General features: G+C 39.0%; 1 protein-coding gene across 2 annotated transcripts in view; it reads right to left on the reverse strand.

Moving 5' to 3' along the window:
• arhgef26 (Rho guanine nucleotide exchange factor 26) overlaps positions 1–22,241 on the reverse strand; it is a 73,852-nt gene that overhangs the window by 24,445 nt on the left and 27,166 nt on the right. For both annotated transcript variants that reach the window (XM_002933248.3, XM_012963446.3), the window contains exons 6-10: positions 21,607–21,767; positions 10,964–11,116; positions 9,295–9,424; positions 7,868–7,942; positions 6,207–6,296 (exon numbers count right to left, since the gene is read on the reverse strand). In XM_002933248.3, coding sequence (XP_002933294.3) covers positions 6,207–6,296; positions 7,868–7,942; positions 9,295–9,424; positions 10,964–11,116; positions 21,607–21,767 — 609 coding nt within the window. The remainder of the gene's footprint in view (positions 1–6,206; positions 6,297–7,867; positions 7,943–9,294; positions 9,425–10,963; positions 11,117–21,606; positions 21,768–22,241) is intronic.

Genomic DNA, 22,241 nt, shown 5'->3' on the forward strand with positions numbered 1-22,241 from the left:
CATGTTTGTCACATTTAAATGTTTCTGATCATCAAACACATTTAACTATTAGTCAAAGATAACACAAGTAAACACAAAATGCAGTTTTTAAATGAGGGTTTTTATTATTTAGGGAGAAAAAAAATCCAAACCTACATGGCCCTGTGTGAAAAAGTAATTGCCCCCTGAACCTAATAACTGGTTGGGCCACCCTTAGCAGCAATAACTGCAATCAAGCGTTTGCGATAACTTGCAACGAGTCTTTTACAGCGCTCTGGAGGAATTTTGGCCCACTCATCTTTGCAGAATTGTTGTAATTCAGCTTTATTTGAGGGTTTTCTAGCATGAACCGCCTTTTTAAGGTCATGCCACAACATCTCAATAGGAATCAGGTCAGGACTTTGACTAGGCCACTCCAAAGTCTTCATTTTGTTTTTCTTCAGCCATTCAGAGGTGGATTTGCTGGTGTGTTTTGGGTCATTGTCCTGCTGCAGCACCCAAGATCGCTTCAGCTTGAGTTGACGAACAGATGGCCGGACATTCTCCTTCAGGATTTTTTGGTAGACAGTAGAATTCATGGTTCCATCTATCACAGCAAGCCTTCCAGGTCCTGAAGCAGCAAAACAACCCCAGACCATCACACTACCACCACCATATTTTACTGTTGGTATGATGTTCTTTTTCTGAAATGCTGTGTTACTTTTACGCCAGATGTAACGGGACACGCACCTTCCAAAAAGTTCAACTTTTGTCTCGTCGGTCTACAAGGTATTTTCCCAAAAGTCTTGGCAATCATTGAGATGTTTTTTAGCAAAATTGAGACGAGCCTTAATGTTCTTTTTGCTTAAAAGTGGTTTGCGCCTTGGAAATCTGCCATGCAGGCCGTTTTTGCCCAGTCTCTTTCTTATGGTGGAGTCGTGAACACTGACCTTAATTGAGGCAAGTGAGGCCTGCAGTTCTTTAGATGTTGTCCTGGGGTCTTTTGTGGCCTCTCGGATGAGTTGTCTCTGCGCTCTTGGGGTAATTTTGGTCAGCCGGCCACTCCTGGGAAGGTTCACCACTAATCCATGTTTTTGCCATTTGTGGATAATGGCTCTCACTGTGGTTCGCTGGAGTCCCAAAGCTTTAGAAATGGCTTTATAACCTTTACCAGACTGATAGATCTCAATTACTTTTGTTCTCATTTGCTCCTGAATTTCTTTGGATCTTGGCATGATGTCTAGCTTTTGAGGTGCTTTTGGTCTACTTCTCTGTGTCAGGTAGCTCCTATTTAAGTGATTTCTTGATTGAAACAGGTGTGGCAGTAATCAGGCCTGGGGGTGACTACAGAAATTGATATTGAAATTGAAAATTGAAATTGATAAACCACAGTTAAGTTATTTTTTAACAAGGGGGGCAATCACTTTTTCACACAGGGCCATGTAGATTTGGAGTTTTTTTTCTCCCTTAATAACGTAAACCTTCATTTAAAAACTGCATTTTGTGTTCAATTATGTTATCTTTGACTAATAGTTAACGGTTTTTGATGAGCAGAAACATTTAAATGTGACAAACATGCAAAAGAATAAGAAATCAGGAAGGGGGCAAATAGTTTTTCACACCACTGTATATATACAGATTCAATCGCACATTTACGCCTGCAAGTGCAGTGAGCAAAATATAAATTCACTGGTTTTTCCCCAAAATGCAGCATTTTTCCCCCAGAATTCCAGCATCATTGTGGTCGCAAGGGGGTGATGTGCTTGTAGCAATTGTGATGCATCTACCACAAATGTGCCCCCAATTCACCATAACTGCTGCAACTGCGTGTTGCAAATCGGCCCACTTGGCATCATTTCTGGTGTTCAGTGCGTGAGTCACATCTGTGCCCAATGCTTCAGGTGCATGTGTGCTGCACCTATTGTCACTGGTTGTGAAGGGAACCCTAGACCTATTGCCTGGTTAGGAGGTGGCAGTAGCTCCAGGGTTCCCCTCTGTCAATAGGCGCAGCATTGCTTGATTCAGAATGGAGGTCAGGAAGGACTGAGCAGCACTGTGCAAAACTACACTGAAGTGCAAGTAGCTTTCATGAAAGTGGTTTGACACACAACTGCATTTAGCACAGAGGTGCACCATAGCTGAAAAGTGACAACACATCTATCACCAAAGGTGGCATGACACAAAGATGTCCCCCAACAATAATCTGTGCTCACTTTCAACTCTCCCCCAGCAGACTAGAGTAGGGCCGTGAGTAGGGCTTTGTCACAACTGTTTTTTTACTGCTGGAATATGATACTTCTGTATAAACTCTTCTAACACAAATCATCCAGAGGCACAATGTACAGAGCGGCAGGGAGTGCAGGCTGCATGGGGGCCCTGTCCTTAGTGCCAGATTTTTCACTGAGTGCTCAATGCAGAAAGCAGCAGGCAGATGCGCCACACTTACGCCCCTTAGTATTCCTTCCTGTGCATGAATGACCCCTGTGATCTCTTCCAGCAGAATAAAAAAAAAAATTAGGATGTGTATGGGCTATGCAGGGGCCTGTGTCAGCTGACTGATAAAAGCAAATAAATACATATAAACACATGTATATGTACAGGTCCCCACCCAGCTGTGTCAATAATAATGAAAGTGAACGCTGTTTCTTTAGTTAGAGCCTATTCTGGCCTGCAATGCGCCACTCCTTTGCCTGCCCTAAAGGTTAATACGCGGTTCTTTGGAGCAAGGTCATTGTGAGTACTGAAATTTACATGGGGGAACTAACGAAACTCATTTATGTATAAAATCTACCCAATTCTAAAAAAAAAAAAAAATCTGTTAAGCGAACATTTTTTCCTTTGTGCAGTTAACGCCCCACCCCACCACAAATGAGCTATTGGCAATCAAAATATTCATTAGACAGTTACTACATTACATTACAAAATGCCTTTTTTTTTTTTTTTACATGTAGAACTTTTCTGACTTTTTCCTCAACAGTGCTCACCGAAGGCAAATGCACCCCACAAAATTGTTGAGAGAATTGAGAGTTGTTGTCACAAAAAATATATTATTTTACAAGTAAAGTTCATGCCTCATCCAGCACCAGCCACTAACAGAAAGGCAGGGAGATACAGGTCAGCCAGAAAGCACTGACAATTCAGCCAAGCAGAATAATTATATTTCAACACATTGATTAAGGTTCCTCGTTCATAAATTCATTGGACAAAAATACAAAAATGACGAAACCCACTACTCCTGTGCCAGCCTTCTAGTGTATTACAAACTTTTTAACACTTCTGACATATCCAGCCTCAGCTGGCAGCTGGTATTAATTTTATTAGTGAAATATCAGGGGAATTTGGCATCACTGTGTGTATGAAACCAGTGGAACACACAGACACACCAAGGAGAAAGGTAGCATGGATCCAGCCAAACCATTTTCCAGCCATGGAAAGCAGGTACATTATGTAGGTGTTACCCCCACATGTAATACATCACTAAGTTTACCCTGGTACAGTAACCTATAGGTGCCAAGACATTTATTTTTTAACTGCGCCGCCTCAGGGTTCCTTGCCGCCCTGAGGTGGCCAAGTTGACGCTGTCCCTCGCCATGCTTTCTTTTCTTTCTTCACAATAGCGCTCTCTGCACTAGAAGAGCCAATTAAAAAAATTGGAATTTCTACTCTTTAAGTTACCAGGAGTGGCTTTTTGCCGCCTGGGGCAAGTTTCTCAGCTGGCCTCATTGGCAGCAGTGCCCATGCTAATTGGTTGCTATAGGGTACTAGACCTAGACTAGTTTATTATATAACTCTAGATTTGTTTTGACTTCTCATCTTAATAAATAAAGTTATTGCAGTGCTTCCTTTTTATTGCAAGCAGACTTACATACAGTCAGAAGGTCAAGAAGCTTTTAAAATTTCAGTGGAGTCAATAATGATTATACCATAAAGTCATGGATAACAGGGACTATCATTAGCAGATTAGCAAACTCTTCCTCAAAGGCCACATATGCCTTTAGGCTGAGAACAACCAAAACATTTTGTCAGATGTACAAAACTGTCTCCAGTGCGGGCAACAAAATGTCTAAAAATACCTTTGTATTGGCGGCGCATGGAATATCTGTGACTAAATCAGCTGTATTGCATAATCATGTGAAAGGCATTTTAGAACGATTACAGCAACGCAATTACCTCCATTGAAGGCAATAAAACATCAGATGTTTTCTTTTTGTGTCTGGGGCAGGGGGTGCTTACTAAAATGACAAAGGTATAACAGCAAAGGAAGACATTCATCTATAATAGTAGAGCTGGATATGCCATAATCACAAGCCTCTATTAAAGGGGAAGTTAAGGAGTTCCACAAAATTAAGGGATTCTAATAGTATCACTTAAAACTAGCTACTTTCCAATGTTCTACCATTTATTTATATAAAGTCTGTCTCTCCCCTTACACCTAACAGCCCTACCCTCAGACCATCTATAAATCAGTGCCGTTAATGCTTTACACTCAATAGGAATCAATAGGAAACGAGTTCCCATGGCACTCGACACACCACGTGCACTCCTTCCATATTGACTTCCATATTGAGAAGAGAACTCATCTGCCAACTGAGCTGATTTCTGGTGATACAGAAGTTGGGGCTAACAGAGGTGACTGGGGATACTAGGACTTATTTATATAATAAAAAGTAAAAAGACAAATAATAAATGTATATTAAAAGTAAAGACCCACCTGTTTAAGGAAAGCATATTCAATGCATCTTGACTAATCAGACTTCAGATTATCATGAATCTCAATTACTTTCATCCTACCCCTTTAAATTGTAAGCTCTTGCAAGTAGGGCCCTCTGATCCTATTTTTACTCCGTAACCCTTGTTTGTTCAAGACCCCTGTTCATTATAAAATAATATAAACCTTTGCATAACCTGTTGGCACTATATAAATAACTGATGATTCTCCTCCTGCTCTCTTAATCAGTTGTCATGTGGTACATTATTTCAGAAGTCAGAACCACTAGTGCAGTGAATATACACAGCCAGACAGAAGTTGCTTTTCAATTATATCTACCAAAAACTTTAAAACCATGGACATGTATAAACTATAGTGCTTGCCTTGTATCACTAGAATATGATGAGGTTGAGAGGTGCTAGTAGTTAAACTGCTCCAGTACAGATGGACAGTCTCCAAGATTTCACCCTCAACTGTGTACTGAATGGCACATTAGCCCTTATATATACTCCTTCAAAACATTTGTTTCAGCAGGCTGTTCATTCCTCCCCCACTGCACATATAGCTGTACCATTAAAGCTTTCTATAACTTAGCCAGTAAATTCTTCCTAGCACCTAAGCCTTTAGTATCCCAGCCAAGATATACATTAACAACTTCCTAAAGGCCACTTTGCTGATCCACAGTTTTTCCTGTCTCATTAGTGTTAACATGTTCTCTGCCAATGTATGTAGCAATTCACTCTGGAGTGTAACAAAATGACATATTACTGTTTTAATGGCTGGACCCAGCATCATTTTCACTAACAAGACTCTGATATACAGCAGCACCCAAGTTTTTAGAGCGACACACATCGAGACAGGACCCAGCGCTTCGTAATGATTCCCATTAACTTTGGATGGGGTAATTTCTAGATAGTAATTGCCAATAACCATAGTCTGAAAGGACAGAACATGTTCCTTGGGGGGGGGGTCATCCCTTAGCATCTGTACATAGCCTTACCACTTACTAAAGTACAGATGTAGCTCAGTATTCATGGGGGGATGCAGAGCTCTGCATTCCATTTTGGAGCTCAGGGACCTGTGGCAATTACCGTTCTGCTGCCAAATCATATATGGAAATTAGGGATGCACCGAATCCAGGATTCGGTTCGGTATTTGGCCAGGATTTGGCCTTATTTCGAAGGGTTTGGAATTTTGGCCGAATCCACAGTCCTGACCAAACCGAATTCGAATTAGCATATGCTTACTAGGACTTGTAAGGGTTAAATGGCCACATAAACACGGAAGTGAAAAAAATTTCATCGCACGCGACATTTGTGGATCCTAATTAGCATATACTATGGGATAGATTTGGGGGTTTGGCCGAACCCGAAAAACTGGGTTTGGTGCATCCCTAATGGAATGGACTTATGTGACAAGGAGAGAGGGACGGTTCTGCCTGTCATGCCGGATGGTACCGCTAGCTTGGCCACATTTTTATATATAATATTATTATATGCATGCAGTACTTTACATATGAACAATTAAAATTGGACAATACCTTAATCTTAAATTCCAGCTGAGAATTGATTGTAACCATCATTTCCATCCTCTCCATTTTCCTTGCTCCTTCATTGCACAGACGGACCAGCTAGTAATAAGCAAAGGTAATACAGATGTAATTATCATAAACATATATCACATTTTTGTTTTTTTTGTTCAGCCTGAAGTTGACTGAAAAATACAATCATTAATTGGTTGCTATGGGTTACTGCCCATGTGCAAATGTACCCAATATTTATAAATAACCCAGAGTCTTTATTATTATTTTTTTTTTGTAGCCCCAAACAGAATGAAGCAGCCTCCCCAGTGACTTGAATGTAGATCTCCTGACATCACTCAGCAGTATTAAGGGCTATAGAGAAATTGTTCTTCATTCACACACCAATGCACACTACAGGATATTTCACTTTCAATCTGTCCATGTATTTTTCGAGCGTGAGATGAAATGGAAGTATCAAAAAGAAAACCACACACACACAGGCACAGGCAGAACATACAAACTCCTTGCAGAAAGTGAACCTAGGACTCTAACACTGTAAGGGTAATTTCTCAGAGACTACAGTATCGATTTAATCACATAGCTGAAAATGAATTACATGAAGGCATGTAAATACACAACCAAGGTCTCACGAAAAGGTAAGGAATTCAATAACTAAGAAAACTGCCTGGATTTAGTAACAGCAAGCAAAATGGTGTAGTCCAAGTACCTGCAGGCCTCAGAATATAAATCCTTAAAACTTCTTTGGTCTAAAAAGACATAGTACACCACTGGATGGTATGTACAATACCCTTGGGTGGTGATAAGTCTTAACATGTTTAAAATTTGGACTTGGTGCATATACTGTAACCCACATATAAGGCAGACACTGATTAAAAGTATCCAAGTTGTAACTAAGCTACAACTACAGACATGCAAATACTATAGAGAAGAGCTGATAAATGTAATTTTCCAAAGCATATGGACAGCCTGATTCATAATATTACTATAAAATATTCACTTTTATGTCTAACAGAGCAATTGCTAGTCGTTATACATGAACTCATTTACACCATGTAAAGGCACACTTAGGGGCCCATTTAAAGATTTGTTTCAGGCCTTGAAACACTATATGGTATAAATTTGAAGTAACCACGATAATTTCTGTAGTTCTAAAATGTCTCGACAATGCTTTCATCATTTGTACGAAAATATTGTGTTCTGAAAAGTTCATAAACGCCACGAAAACAGTTCTGGCTCAGTGGCACTCGACAGATCAAACCTGTCAAAAATATAGTCCCGATGAAAGTGTAACCAAAGCGTTAACGAATTCCGAAATGTTCATATTCTTTGCGCAAAGTACGTTTTTTTTGTGGAAATTTACCAAAAACCACAAAAAACTTGTGGAATTTTAAGGAAATTTTCGTGTACACTCCAAAATGTTCATAATTTAGAAAAAATATGAATTTATCTGAAAATTGTTTAGTAAATGGGCCCCTTAGCTTGCAGTATAACATCTCTGCACTACATACTAACATATCCATTAATGTTTATGGAAAGGTCGGCATTTGGATACAAGCCAAGTATAGGTTTAAATAAATGTATGTCTTACTGGGCACTAGAATGCAACAATTGAAATTCTACCGATATTCTTACAAACAATTAAGAACTTTGGCACTTACCTTCCCAACTTCTTTTAGAGCATGCTTACTTGCCTCATACTTAGCAGACTCTTTTGGGGTTTTCTGACATATTGTCTGGAATGAAATATTCTTAGTGTTACATTCTGCATTCTCTACGTGCTCAGCTAAAAATAAGCAAATTCAAATTACAAGATCTTTAACAGAAAACTATTATAGTTTGCCCTTGTTAAACGTTGAGGAACTAGAGTAACAGACTGGAATAATTCTAGCCAACTTCATGACCATAAAATGTAAGGCATTATTATTTATTTCAAACTCTGATGATTAGTCTTTCAGTCTAATAGAATATGGTACAAAGGAAATGCAAAAATGACACTTTGGGCAAGGTCGTTGGAGTCCCTGTAGACAGAGTAGAAAGCAGGGTTGATAACATATTGCTACTGTTAGGGCTCTGGCACACGGGGAGATTAGTCACCCGCAACAAAACTCCCTGTTCGCGGGCGACTAACCTCCCCGGATTGCCATCCCACCGGCAAAAATGTAAATCGACGGTGGGATGGCATACGCGGCGGCGCGATTTCACTAATCTCCCCGTGTGCCAGAGCCCTAATGATGTATGGCAGTTTGGACACTAGAGCATCAAAGTCTGTTTTTATATAGGATCAGTCTCTAGCTCTTTAGAAGATCTTAACATTTACAGTGTCGCCAGCAAGAGAATTGTAACCAAAGTGATCTGAAACACCAAGCAATAATTAAATGAATATATCAACTACAAAACCTGCTTTTTTATTACAGCCCATTCCAGGTGTTGATAACAACTTCCTGCCTGTCTCTGTTAAATGCTCTTTTAACTGGTAGACCAAGTCGTCTACCATATACCCTCTTTTATGATTACAGTCATTACCAGCTTGCGGGAATCTCTTATGGCCACAATGGAATACACTCTGCTAAACTAACAAACTCTGCACTCTAGATGAACTGCTTGAGGTAGGTTTCATTTTAAAGGCTGAACTCAACATAAGAGTGCCTTTTTTTAATCTAAATGACTATGTTACTGTGTAGATTCATGTTACTATGTGGTTATCAGAATGCTTCTGAGACACTTGTGCTTGAATAATTCTAATAATGTATTAAAGTTTGAACAGTTGCACAATATAAAGGATAGGCTGTGGAATTTTTAGATTGATTTTATGATATGAACTTTGTGTGCTATTTTTTAAATATAAAGATAATGATTGAATGCATCAGTAGATCTACATAAGCAGAGATAGCCTCTCAGACTACAGAGCACATGAATACTATGCCAGGAATTCATCAATTTGCAGAGCGGGTTTTTATATTTATCTTGTGGGATTAATTCAATATTACACTATCAGCGGTTGTTTGTGCCTGCACTCCGTGAGTTACTCATTTGTTCACAATAATGTGCCTCTACATGAAATGTAATGTATCTTTGAAATGCTTACATCCATGAGGAGAGGAAGGCGAGTCACTCTCTGCATAGGAAGGATAAGGAAAGAGATCATTGGAAGATTCCTGCACTCTTCATGCGATTCAATTTTAGACAGCGCTTCTTTGAAAGATGAATTGGTCAATCTGTATTAGCAAGATAAATATCATTAGTGAACTATTTTGAGACAAACAAAAACATTAAAGGGGAACTCCACCCAAAAACAACTTAAGCTTTTTGAAGAGCAAACATAATTTTAGGCAACTTTGCAATATACATCAGTTAAAAAATTTGCAGCCTTTTCATGATTTTTCATTTAATAATATGGTTTGGAACGGTTACCTAAGCCCTGCCCCCAGTTCTGCAGATCTGGCTGTTACACCAGTCGACTATCCTCAGCCTGCATCCTCTAAATCCCCCAATTCCCTGCACACTTAGGGGTATATTGATCATGCAGTGTAAAAAGTGGAGTAAAACAACACCAGTGATGTTGCCCATAGCAGCATCAGATGTTTTGCTTTATTTTCTAATTGTTGAAATCTAATTGCTGATTGGTTGCCCTCGGCAACATCACCGGTAATGCTTCACTCTACTTTTTACACAGCATGATAAATATAACCCTTAATGTCAATAAGGAAAGGAATATTGCAGTGCAGTGCATTGTGGGGTATGTAGTTCCTACATGATGCCTGTAAGCTGCGGAAAATGTGTTAGGATTTGTAACATCAGTGTTTTAGTCCCTCCTCCCATGGCAGAATTTCGAATTAGGCATGTACTGAATCCAGGATTCGGTTTGGGATTCAGTGAAGATTCAGTGAAGATTCAGTGAAGATTTGCCGAATCCAGGTGTCTGGTCAAACCGAATCCTTAAAATCACATGACTTTTGGTCATGAGAACACAGAAATTAAAGAAAAAATTAGGCGTGCTTCTACTTAACCCTTCCTTAGCCTTATTTGGGCATGCAAATTAGGATTCGGAGTTGGTTCGGTATTCAGCTGAATCTTTCACAAAGGATTTGGGGTTTGCCTGATACCAAAAATAATGGATTCAGTGCATCACTGTTTCAAACGATGATATACCTATTACAGTATATTAGGGGTTTCTGTGTTGTGCAGGGCTCTTTAACAAATTTTGGGTCTGAAGCCAGAGTTCTCCTTTAACATTTAAAATATAGACAGTTGGTAGAACAGTTGGCAGACTGTCTAAAGTCTAAAGCCTTTGGTTATGAGCCACTTTAGCTAATAATATGGTTCTAAAGAAAAATATCAGTGTCTTTCTGTAGTTCCCAAGTTCCAAGAGTTCTAGGACAACAATAAATTTTTCACCCTAACTGTGGAGCTTTTAGAGGCATCTAGAAGAGCAAACAGACAGAGTCCCCAAATCTTACACAACCTGTTCTACAGCCTGAGCCTCCTGCCAAGACCCTCTGTTTTAGATACATTTGGACATTTGATCATAAAATCAAGGACATAAACATTAACAAAAAATTCCCCTTAGTATAAACAGCATGTTATATTTGTTACGCCTGCTTTAATCTGCCCAGGCAGAAAATGATAGACTGCTCAGGATATAGGAAAATAAAACACTACATAACTGCATGGAGCGGTGAAAACCTCCCACCCCCAACAAAAACAACCAATAAAATAATGAGGAAAGTTATAGATCTACTGCCACGTCCTCATACATTAATCTCTGCAGCGTCCTTTGCTGGTAGACTTCATTAGTGCAATACTTCACGTAGGGATCGAATGTTGCCTTGGCATGCTTTTCAACAATATCACTAATGTCTTCTATAAGAATGTTCCTTTGATGTCTTCCTTCCAGCTCTTTAAAAAACCTGTACAACAAAACAAAACTCTAAGTTATTGTTAAGGAGAACATAGAGGAGGAGGAGTTAGGAAATTGGGTAATGCTATTTTATTTACAGGCCTTACAGCTTAAAGTCACTAATTACAAGTTAAATGAAAGCACCTGTACTTGACACTTAATGGTCTATTTTCCATGCAGCGGAAGATGAATGTCTGATACCTGGCACAATTATTCAAATAATAATAAAAAGGAAGAAGCAAGATATTATATTACAGCTATGTCGCTGGTTGCCAAGCACAATGTTTATTCATGCTAATCCCCATCGTAACTATGATGTTGAGTAATAGGAGCAGCTCTGAGGCACAGCACAGGCAGCATTTGCAGAACATTAAGTTCTTTTGGTCTTTTTGGAGGTTCCAAAGGACATTTAAAAATACTTATTGAAAAAAAAAAAAGATAACCATCTAAAATTAAGATATTTTTCACATTAAAGCTTATTTATAAATATACTAAATGGAGTATAAAAGGAATTATAAGAATTAGGTTTGTGTTATATATAAGGAATGTTTTGTTGTTAGGAATATTATATCATGTAGAACTATATAAAGTAATGTTAGACTCATTTATACTTTATGGTAAACCACTGAGAAGAAGCTAGTGCTCTGGATAATCCTGGATGACAAGGTTTAGTCCACATTCTGAATGTCAGTTTTAGTCCTTATAATGTTACATCTATTGATAAAACAAATCTTTAGTTTATCATCTTTAAGACCACAAAATATCAAACCTTACAATATGCAAGTCTTTATGACTCTCTACTGTATAAGGTTGTGATCAAATGGATAATTTTGTTAAAGTCACTCAAATTGTGAGTAACTTGAGCATACAGGAACAGAGACACCAGTGAGTATCAGCTGAGACACCAACTCAGGTATTCAAGAGGACATAACCTCCCAAAGTCAATTTTAAGTCACTAGGATGTAACTTTGTCACTTTGTATAGTATGGGCTCAGTATTTGATGGTGAGTTAATGGGCATTTCTATAGTGCCTGAAATGTTAGCTATGCATTCAGAATATCACCTATTGTTATACTGACCAGTCCCACTTAATCTTTATGTTTCCTACTTTCCTATGGTTTCCTTTAAATACCAGGTGACTAATAATTCCCCACTTGGCCAGAGATATTAAGAGAGATGGCCAGAGATGTCTAAGCAGCCAAGTGTTCCTTCCGTATTCATTTTGAAGTCCAACTAGGAATTGGCAAATACGTGTACAAAGCGTCCTGTGAAGCAAAATATACTCAGATCTGAGGCTTATAAAGTTAGACTGACTGGGCAACATGGCAGATGGAATAATTGAATTTGTCAGATGAAGTTTATAATTGTCATAAAAACTCATACATGTCATTTCCCAAGACCAAACTAAGATAAAAGTCTGTGTGTTATTGTTTCTGTTTGATCTCTTGTTGCTCAAGATGCTCTTTGGTAACACAGGCAGGATAACTCCTATTGCTCCTTGTCATTTTATGTTATTAATAACTTATATTCATTACAAACATAAGTGCTATACTCTCTATCTATGGAATAGGATATATGTTTAGTTGCACTTTATTCCATTTAGGTGACTGAATGTGAATCTGTTAAATCTGCACCCAATTTTGTTTCGCCTAGACAATAATTTATGAGAATAATAAGTATATTTTGGGAGGACCATTCCATTTACATATATAATCAGGAGAAAGTGTACTAGGATTTCATTTTCAAGGTAGGGCCAAAAACAAGGTTTTATTGGTATGTATACAGCTTCTTTAAGTCTGGGAGGGACAGGTGGTGGAATGTTATAAACAGGACCCTCCCTTTTGAGGCAATTAACTTAAAAACAAGTAAATTGAAGCACATGGGTAAGATTCTACGGGATTTTTGCACAGAGCACTTTAAGGCTTCACATTGGTGTAACCTCTGTACATCCAATGTGGGTTGCTTTGCCTAGGACATAAGGTCTAACATATTTATTATTAAACAAAATCACTTCACATACTGACTTACTAATCCCAACGTTGGGTGTCTGCTTCCAAGTGGTTCACTTTATAAGGGTCCGAATTTATTGGGAATTTAATATTATTTATTTAATATTATTTAACTTTTCTGAAAAATCTAAACTATCATTACGTTGACAAAATTTTATCTCATACAAAGGAAATCAGCTGCAGATAAAAGAAGGTACCAACTGGATTATGGCCACTTTATACTATGATATATACATTATACAATATATATATGTTTACAATGTATAAATGTCATGTGTCACCTAGGTGTCAGCAAAACAAATACAAAGAAGCAGCGAACCACGCCATAGGAATGGTTTCGTTTTTATTTCTATTCAAACAAGCAAAAACACTTGCAAGGTAAATAGCCACAAGATTAAAGCATTAAATAAGATTAAAAACATTTTTTTTTTTAAAGATTAACATTTTTCACGGGATAAAATAGACTGTTGTCCGTACAACAAATTACCTTTCCTACCAAGTAAACATATTGACCTGTAAGTAACATTTCCTTAAACACAGTTAGGAATCAGGTTTGTATGTGTGATGTAACTGCTAATAAAATTGTGCAAGGAGGTACTTTATCCCTTTCAGAGTTCAACTTACAGTAGTATTGTGGGGCCTTGCCAAAAGATTCTATACAGACCATTTCTGACTTTCCTCAATCTATGGCACTCACAACTTTCAGCTCCACCCAACACACATCAGCTATGAGTCTATATGCCACTGCAGGAAATTGCATTTTAAGGGCAGGGGTACACGGGGAGATTAAGTCGCGCCACAACAAATCTCCGTTGTCCCGGGTGACTAATCTCCCTGCAATGCCATCCCACCAGCTAGAATGTAAATCGCCGGTGGGATGACATACGCGACGCCGCTATTTGCCAAAGTCGCTGAAGTTGCCTTGAGAGGAAACTTCGGGCGACTTAGGCAAATCGCGGCGCTGCGTATGCCATCCCACCAGCGATTTACATTCTAGCCAGTGGTATGGCATTGCGGGGAGATTAGTCGCCCACGACAATGAAGATTTGTTGCACGCCGACTAATCTCCCCGTGTGTTACTGCCCTAGTCATCAGAAGTTATTATCCCACTGCTACTATAGGCACCATCTCTCCCTAATGTATATGCTATCCCACAGCCACAGTCCCTTCCCAGAGGCTATTATCCCACTGCTACTATAGGCACCATCTCTCCCTAATGTATATGCTATCCCACAGCCCCAGTCCCTTCCCAGAGGTTATTATCCCACTGCTACTATAGGCACCATCTCTCCCTAATGTATATGCTATCCCACAGCCCCAGTCCCTTCCCAGAGGCTATTATCCCACTGCTACTATAGGCACCATCTCTCCCTACTATACCTGCTATCCCACAGCCCCAGTCCCTTCCCAGAGGCTATTATCCCACTGCTACTATAGGCACCATCTCTCCCTACTATACCTGCTATCCCACAGCCCCAGTCCCTTCCCAGAGGCTATTATCCCCCCACTGCTACTATAGGCACCATCTCTCCCTACTATACTTGCTATCCCACAGCCCCAGTCCCTTCCCAGAGGCTATTATTCCCCCACTGCTACTATAGGCACCATCTCTCCCTGCTATCCCACAGCCACAGTCCCTTCCCAGAGGCTATTATCCCCCCACTGCTACTATAGGCACCATCTCTCCCTACTATACCTGCTATCCCACAGCCCCAGTCCCTTCCCAGAGGTTATTATCCCACTGCTACTATAGGCACCATCTCTCCCTACTATACCTGCTATCCCACAGCCACAGTCCCTTCCCAGAGGCTATTATCCCCCCACTGCTACTATAGGCACCATCTCTCCCTACTACCTGCTATCCCACAGCTACAGTCCCTTCCCAGAGGCTATTATCCCCCCACTGCTACTATAGGCACCATCTCTTCCTAATGTATATGCTATCCCAGAGCCCCAGTCCCTTCCCAGAGGTTATTATCCCACTGCTACTATAGGCACCATCTCTCCCTAATGTATATGCTATCCCACAGCTACAGTCCCTTCCCAGAGGCTATTATCCCCCCACTGCTACTATAGGCACCTTCTCTCCCTAATGTATATGCTATCCCACAGCCCCAGTCCCTTCCCAGAGGTTATTATCCCACTGCTACTATAGGCACCATCTCTCCCTACTATACCTGCTATCCCACAGCCACAGTCCCTTCCCAGAGGCTATTATCCCCCAACGGTTACTATAGGCACCATCTCTCCCTACTATACCTGCTATCCCACAGCCACAGTCCCTTCCCAGAGGCTATTATCCCCCCACTGTTACTATAGGCACCATCTCTCCCTACTATACCTGCTATCCCACAGCTACAGATGCATTCCTTATGCTTTAGATTTTTACAAAATATTAATTGTACAAATAGGGGGACAAAAGTGCAATACAATAAACATAAATATGCATCCCTATTCCAACAAGGATTCTGTCAAAATTGGATACTTTACTTAGCTTTTCAATCCTCCAAAAATCTACAGCTGCTACTCTGTGGCGCTGCCAGGTAGATGCCCCTGCTTCATTCCTCTGAAACACCTCTGAGCCTCTGACCTCTCTCTCTATTATGTGTTATCTGCTTTCCATTTACAAGGTGCAAATTAATATACAAACCTCTTATCCAACCATAGACATTTCACAATTTAAAAAGTAATCAAAAGTATTTTCAGCACAGAGTATACTACCCCTTTAACTGCTATTGAGCATGAAGTGTATGTAATAAAAGTTCTTATTAAACAACGTGCTATTTTTGCACCAAAATAGTATGCCACATTCATGCACGCCTTAAAGATGCACTATGCGCAAAAAAATTCACAAAGCAATAACAAAACATATTACACTGAAAATGCACATTTTTAATTCTTACTTATGCAAAGCTTTTTCTGTTTATAAGTTTTATTAAACTTTCCCCATGTATTTAAAACAATTTTACCAAGTATACCAAAACACAGGATACAGTTCCTTGCTTCTTTTTATTTGGCATTTTCCTTTAAGACAATATGTAAGCATATTCTGCATTCCAATTCTGCATATATTTATCCAATGCACTTTGCACTCTCCCTATCACAAATGCGTCAGCGTTAGATAAAGGGCTGGCTTCATTGGTTAAACCTGTAGGAGTAAGCTATGAGTTGTCTGCTGTGTTATGTAATACAAAAAGTCAATAATAAGTTCAAAATTCACTATTCAAGTATAATATAACTAGAGTCTTTTAGGACCTGACAGATAATTTAGGACAAGTCTTCCTGCCAAATATTCTATGATGCCACCTTTTGTTCAGTACAAACCCCAGTGACCCACACTATGTTGTACTACATGGCTCTTCTCCTCACAACGGTAAGACCCAACCCCAGGCAAAGTAAATAGTTTACACACCCCAAACACAAAGCAAATTGCATTCCCTTTGTTGCCTTTTTTTGGCCCTACCTTGAGAATGAAATCCTAGTACACTTTCTCCTAATTATATACGTAAATGCTTGTAGGTCCTTCCAAAATATACTTATTATTCTCATGAATTATTGTCTAGGTGAAACAAAATTGGGTGCAGATTTAACAGATTCACATTCAGTCACCTAAATGGAATAAAGTGCAAATAAACATACATCCTATTCCATATATAGAGAGTATAGCAGTTATGTTTGTAATGAATGTAAGTAATGAATAATATAAAACGACAAGGAGCAATAGGAGTTATCCTGCCTGTGTTACTAAAGGGCATCTTGAGCAACAAAGAGATCAAACAGAAACAATAACACAGACGCAGACTTTTATCTTAGTTTGGTCTTGGGAAATGCCATGTATAAGTTTTTATGACAATTATAAACTTCTCTGTTCCGTTTCCGTTTAAGCATACAGTACATATACTCCGGGCACAAACAGTTCACCAAATGTACGTATACCTTTAATATTCTTCAGTAACATTGTGCAACTCTTTATATGACTTGTTATAAAATGATAAATAAGTCTTTTACATTTTATGGTAAAAATAATACATGTAAACATGCCTGCTCATAGCTTTGATGGGTAACTATATAATTTGTTGACATGAAATGCTGGTAGGGATATGCCACCATGCAACACATGAATAATGAGGAGTGTCCTAGCTCACTAATTATGGACATGTCGGAACAAACATGGCTGCCTGCACTGGCAGTTCCCTTACATTTTGGGCAGCATAGTGCACACTAGGAGTATTTTCTTGCACAAATAGTATTGTGTCCTCCAAACAGACTATAGGATTTTTTATTATCTTGCACCTCCAGTGGGGGGAAAAAATCTATGTCAGGTTGTCTTTAAAGGAGAAGGAAAGGCTAATAAAGAGTTAATCTCAAGCTGCAGGCATACCTTCAGTTGTCTCAATAGTGCCCTTAAGTCTCCCCATATTTCACCTGTTCAGATGATCAGAAGCCAAACAGGAAAAAAAAACACTGAGCTGTGGAAAGAAAGTTCCCATAATGCCTTACTCCTGCACAGACACCCAGACCAAGTGAACATGCTCAGTTAGTTAGACTATGGGGGAGATTTATTAAGACACAAATTCTCAGAACGTTTATTCGAATGCTCCGAGCGTATTTCCGAAATTTTTTTTGGCACTTGCGCCACTTTTTCGTATGCCCGCGCAAAAAATTCGGAAAGGTTCTGCTGCTGTTTACAATTGTTCAGTTTACATTTTCGTGATATTTGTGATCTTCAGAAATTATCGTATCCAATCCAAATTTTTCCCATTCTGGATTCGAACTCGTGTTTTAATGAATCGGCCCCTATGAGTCAGCTTCCTGCTGATTGGCTCAGATCCACATTCCTAAAGGGGGGAGTGAGTTCTTAGCATTCTTGAGGGAGGGGGAGCAGGAGAGAGGAGACAGCAGAGAGCTGCGTGTCTGTGGCACAGGAATTATAGACACAAGAAATCTTTTGACAGAAAAGTCAGTGCAGCGTTTCTGTGAGTGCTTATGGCTCTATTTATATAGACCTTTCTGATAAAGCTTACTTAGTTTTTACCTTTCTTTCTCCTTTAACTGTATATATTTTACACATGAGCTGATACATGTTTCACCATAACAACTAATTTGTTACAGACAAAAAAGCTGAAGGGGAACATGTTTTGTAAAGGCTGAAGCTGCTGGAAAATATATCAAGTAATGTATCAAATTGTCACAGATCAGAGAGCCAGCAGCCTGGCCTATTCAGCTGCTACTGGGACAGATGAGATGGGGGAGAATTAAATGATTTAATTTGTAAATTGTACATTTTAGAAAAATAGTAAAAAAAAAAATAAAGAAATTTTTAAAAATCATTATCCGTAGTGTATATAGTAACTTTGCAGTATATGCCCCACTTTTAGCATGGAGTGCAGGAACAAAGCACCCTGGGGTTTATCCATCACTCTATCCCCCATCCAACACTCACCCTCATTGCACCTTTTTCCTTTCTTCCCTTTCTAACAATGCAGTTCACACAGGAAACAAATGGGACTGCATCTGATGCTATCATTATACCTCGTAACAATTAACCTCCTAATTGTAATTAACTATACGGGAAAGATGATTAACAAATGTAATAGTATCTAATTATACTGAATGTATGTATCCCTAGGGTGAATTAGAGGAGGTTTAACTGAACACGTCTCTGCTACCAGGACATCTAAACTATACTGCACTGAAACCTACAATAACTTTGGGCCCATCTGCAGTTAGGATACAGGTTATATTGTGGCCTCTAATTAAAGGAAAGAAAGACTGTGAATGTGACTGGAATTTCTTTCAGGGCTTTTGTGAGTAACCACAAACATTGGCCTTTAAATTACAGCTAGACTGAGTGGACTGATTGTCTTTGTTCCCCACTTTGTTTTACAATCAATAACATCACCTCTCTAGCAGGATGGATGCCAGGCTCAGCATTTTATTGCACAGCTGAACTACACAATAGGGTCAGCTTCACAAAGACAAATGGTGGGAAACTGGGCAATGAGGTTTACAAGACTATCCACACGGATTCTCACTGGACTGAACAACATAAATTAACAAGTACCATGAGGGAGAATGTACGCTCATTCTTATTCTCTAAGTATCTCACAGCTTTAGCAGATGCCAATGCCGGCAACAAGACTCGCTTTCAATTGCACATTTAGGTGGTCAACACGTTGGCCTTCATACACAGCTTTGTGAATTTTTTTAATGTACTGACCAATTCATCATTCAGATATTATAATCACATATTCCTACCCATATGTTCCTAAAAAGAAAGGAAGCATTCAATCATATCTCTGATTGGTCACAAATAAGTGAATGATTTAAAGAAGGGCTGTCCCATGGAGACCTGTGGGCTGCTCTCCAAAGTATCTTTATGGGCCTGCCTGCCCAGTGGTTTTACAGACTAACCTGAATGCCAAATCTAATCATTATTACAGTAAGTGCCCACTATCTAGATATAGGAAACACTTTCTGCACTACTTTTCTTGGCTTTAAACATCATCCTGTTTCAATACAGATAACTGAGATTTGGATTTCCCAATATAAATAGCATAGTAAAAGTAAACTGCAGAAACTGCAATAAAGTCCTAAAATATAATATTTTTACAACTCCACATTAGATTCAGAAATGCTTCCATTGCTTAATAAACTATAAATAACTGTAATATACAATATATGGAAAACTGCTAGTGTGTGATCCGTATTCGTTCCCCATCAGATGTTTCTTATTTTGGACATCCCCGCATCATTGAGACTGATTAATGGCTCTGGAATGAATCACAGAATGCAATTGTTTACTAGTTTCCCATTCAGCATGCAGTAGATATCAAACTGGGTATCTGGAAAATGGGGAAGCCAAGGAAATTTCATGGACGCTAAAGAATGCACACTGACAGCCATGTATTGTATGGAAGGCCCCGACAAAACACACATGGCTGGGAACGGCCAAATGCTTAAATCATTCTCTTCCTCTAATGGGGAAACGGATTCCAGGGAGCTTCCAAAGAGACAAAGCATTCAGAACGCCACAGAGATAGCTTTGTTCCATACATATTGATGGCCGCTCTATTCAGGAGAGTTTCTGACATATGCAAGCAAGAATATTTATATCAAACCCTTTTTTTTTTAAAGGGAATAGTCTACTTTTTGTTTGCATATTTTCCTTAGATATGTGCATTCCTGAACAGTGATAAATTTTAATTACCAGACAGCTATTTTACCCTTTTCCCTGCATGAACAAGCCTAAGCCTTGCCCAACAGGGAACACTCATTTTTTTCACATTACCAGTTCGGCTCTTAGTTTGTTTTTAATGATGGTCGTAATAGTAACTAATAACTTCATGGGTATGAGGCCAAAGGCCAGGAAGTTATATCATGACAGCATTAATGATTTTCTATATAAATTTTATATTATTATTCAGGTTATAAGTGCCAAGGGGAGTAAGCAAATGTAGAACTGAAAACTCTCCCATTTCTGCGGGTCCAAACCTACACAACATGTCATTCTAATGTCTGCAGGAGTCATAGTTAATATGTAACCCTGACCCCGGGAACTGTTTTTCTTTTGCTATAAATACTAGAAGAACATGTCAAGCTGTGAAGACGGGTCTTTTTTATGACTAAAAATGATCAGGTGCTGCAGGCTTCAAGTTTTTCACTAAAATACCAGACTTTGGATAATTAGACTATGTCTATACTTGCAGAAAGATCATTTAAGACGTGGCTAGCTGAACATTGCTCAAAGGTTACAAATTGAAACAGTCTGTCCTTATGTAGCCTTTAATAAATGGGGAATCAGTATTATGTTACATTTGTAACTAATAACATCACATAGGTCACATCTGGGGATTATACATTGGTACGGCTACCTAGGCAAATGAAGATGTATCTGTGTAACCCCAGATTGAAGGGCTGTCTGATTTATGGGCTTATTTGTCCTGAGGATATCCCCACTTCTACAATGAAAAATGTTAGGCATTACCAGGACAGTAGTGTTGCCACCTGTTCAGATTAGAACCAGACAGTACAGCTATTGGCTGCTCAAAACTACTTCACTGCTCTGAAACCAAAACAAGTCTCTATCCCGAAAGCTCCAATCATTTTTGCCAACACACCAAATGCTCATATATGCAACACAACCCTGCCCTGACATCATCAAACCGACATTGCCCCACGTCCGCCATCAGAGAGGGGAGGGCATGGGCCTAAAATTACCAAGGCTCAGTGGGTTAGGGTCAGGTGCAGTTACAACGCAAGCAAGTTAGGGTCAGGTGTCGACCCGCACATAACTAAAGCCCAACTCAGTGAGTTTCCCCCCATTATTGTGCATGGGAACACAGATAACACTACTTTATAAGCAAATAGAAACAAACAAACAAATAAACTATTAAACTATAATAACACTGTAACAGCTGTATGAAATTTTCTATCCCTAATGAGGCATTTAACGATTTAGTGACACTAAATATTATAGAAACATGCTTACTTTTTGCTTGCCTCATAAACATCAGTAATGTTTGAGAAAAGGTGGTGGCTTTCTGTTTTTGTCATGGTGGCACTGAGTTGCTTTGAATTCTTAAACATTCGGATTAAAATTTCCAGGCTGAGAAGATAGGAATGCTCAGAAGATATAACTTCAAACATTGCCTGTGGGAAAGCAATCAAATGAATACATTCATATACATACATATATGAAATATATGAATAAAATCTGGTAAGTAACAAGATGAAAAACTGTCAGAGCATTGCCTTGGTCTAATAAAGAGGTGTGTCTATAAAGTAATCCACCCCCTGTCCTTATGTGTCATTGCTATAGTAGGCCTAAGGACAGACATGAGCTGTGAGTAATTACAATAATTAGCAATCAATGTTATCTAAATAACATTTAGTCCATTATTATCTTTCAATGAAATAGTGCCAACATATTACACAATGTTTTTTCAGTTCCTGCTCAGGTGAAACTTAGGGGCAGATTTATCAAAAGTGAGTTTAGAGCTTAATACATAAAAAATCACCCCTGTTCTATTTATTCCTATGGAATTTTTAGAAGAGTATTGAATGAATTATGTTTTTATGTATTAAGGCTCTAAACTCACATTTAAAGAAATTTGCCCCTTACAG

The sequence above is a fragment of the Xenopus tropicalis genome, chromosome 5, assembly GCF_000004195.4.
Source record: "Xenopus tropicalis strain Nigerian chromosome 5, UCB_Xtro_10.0, whole genome shotgun sequence".
Lineage (NCBI taxonomy): Eukaryota > Metazoa > Chordata > Amphibia > Anura > Pipidae > Xenopus > Xenopus tropicalis.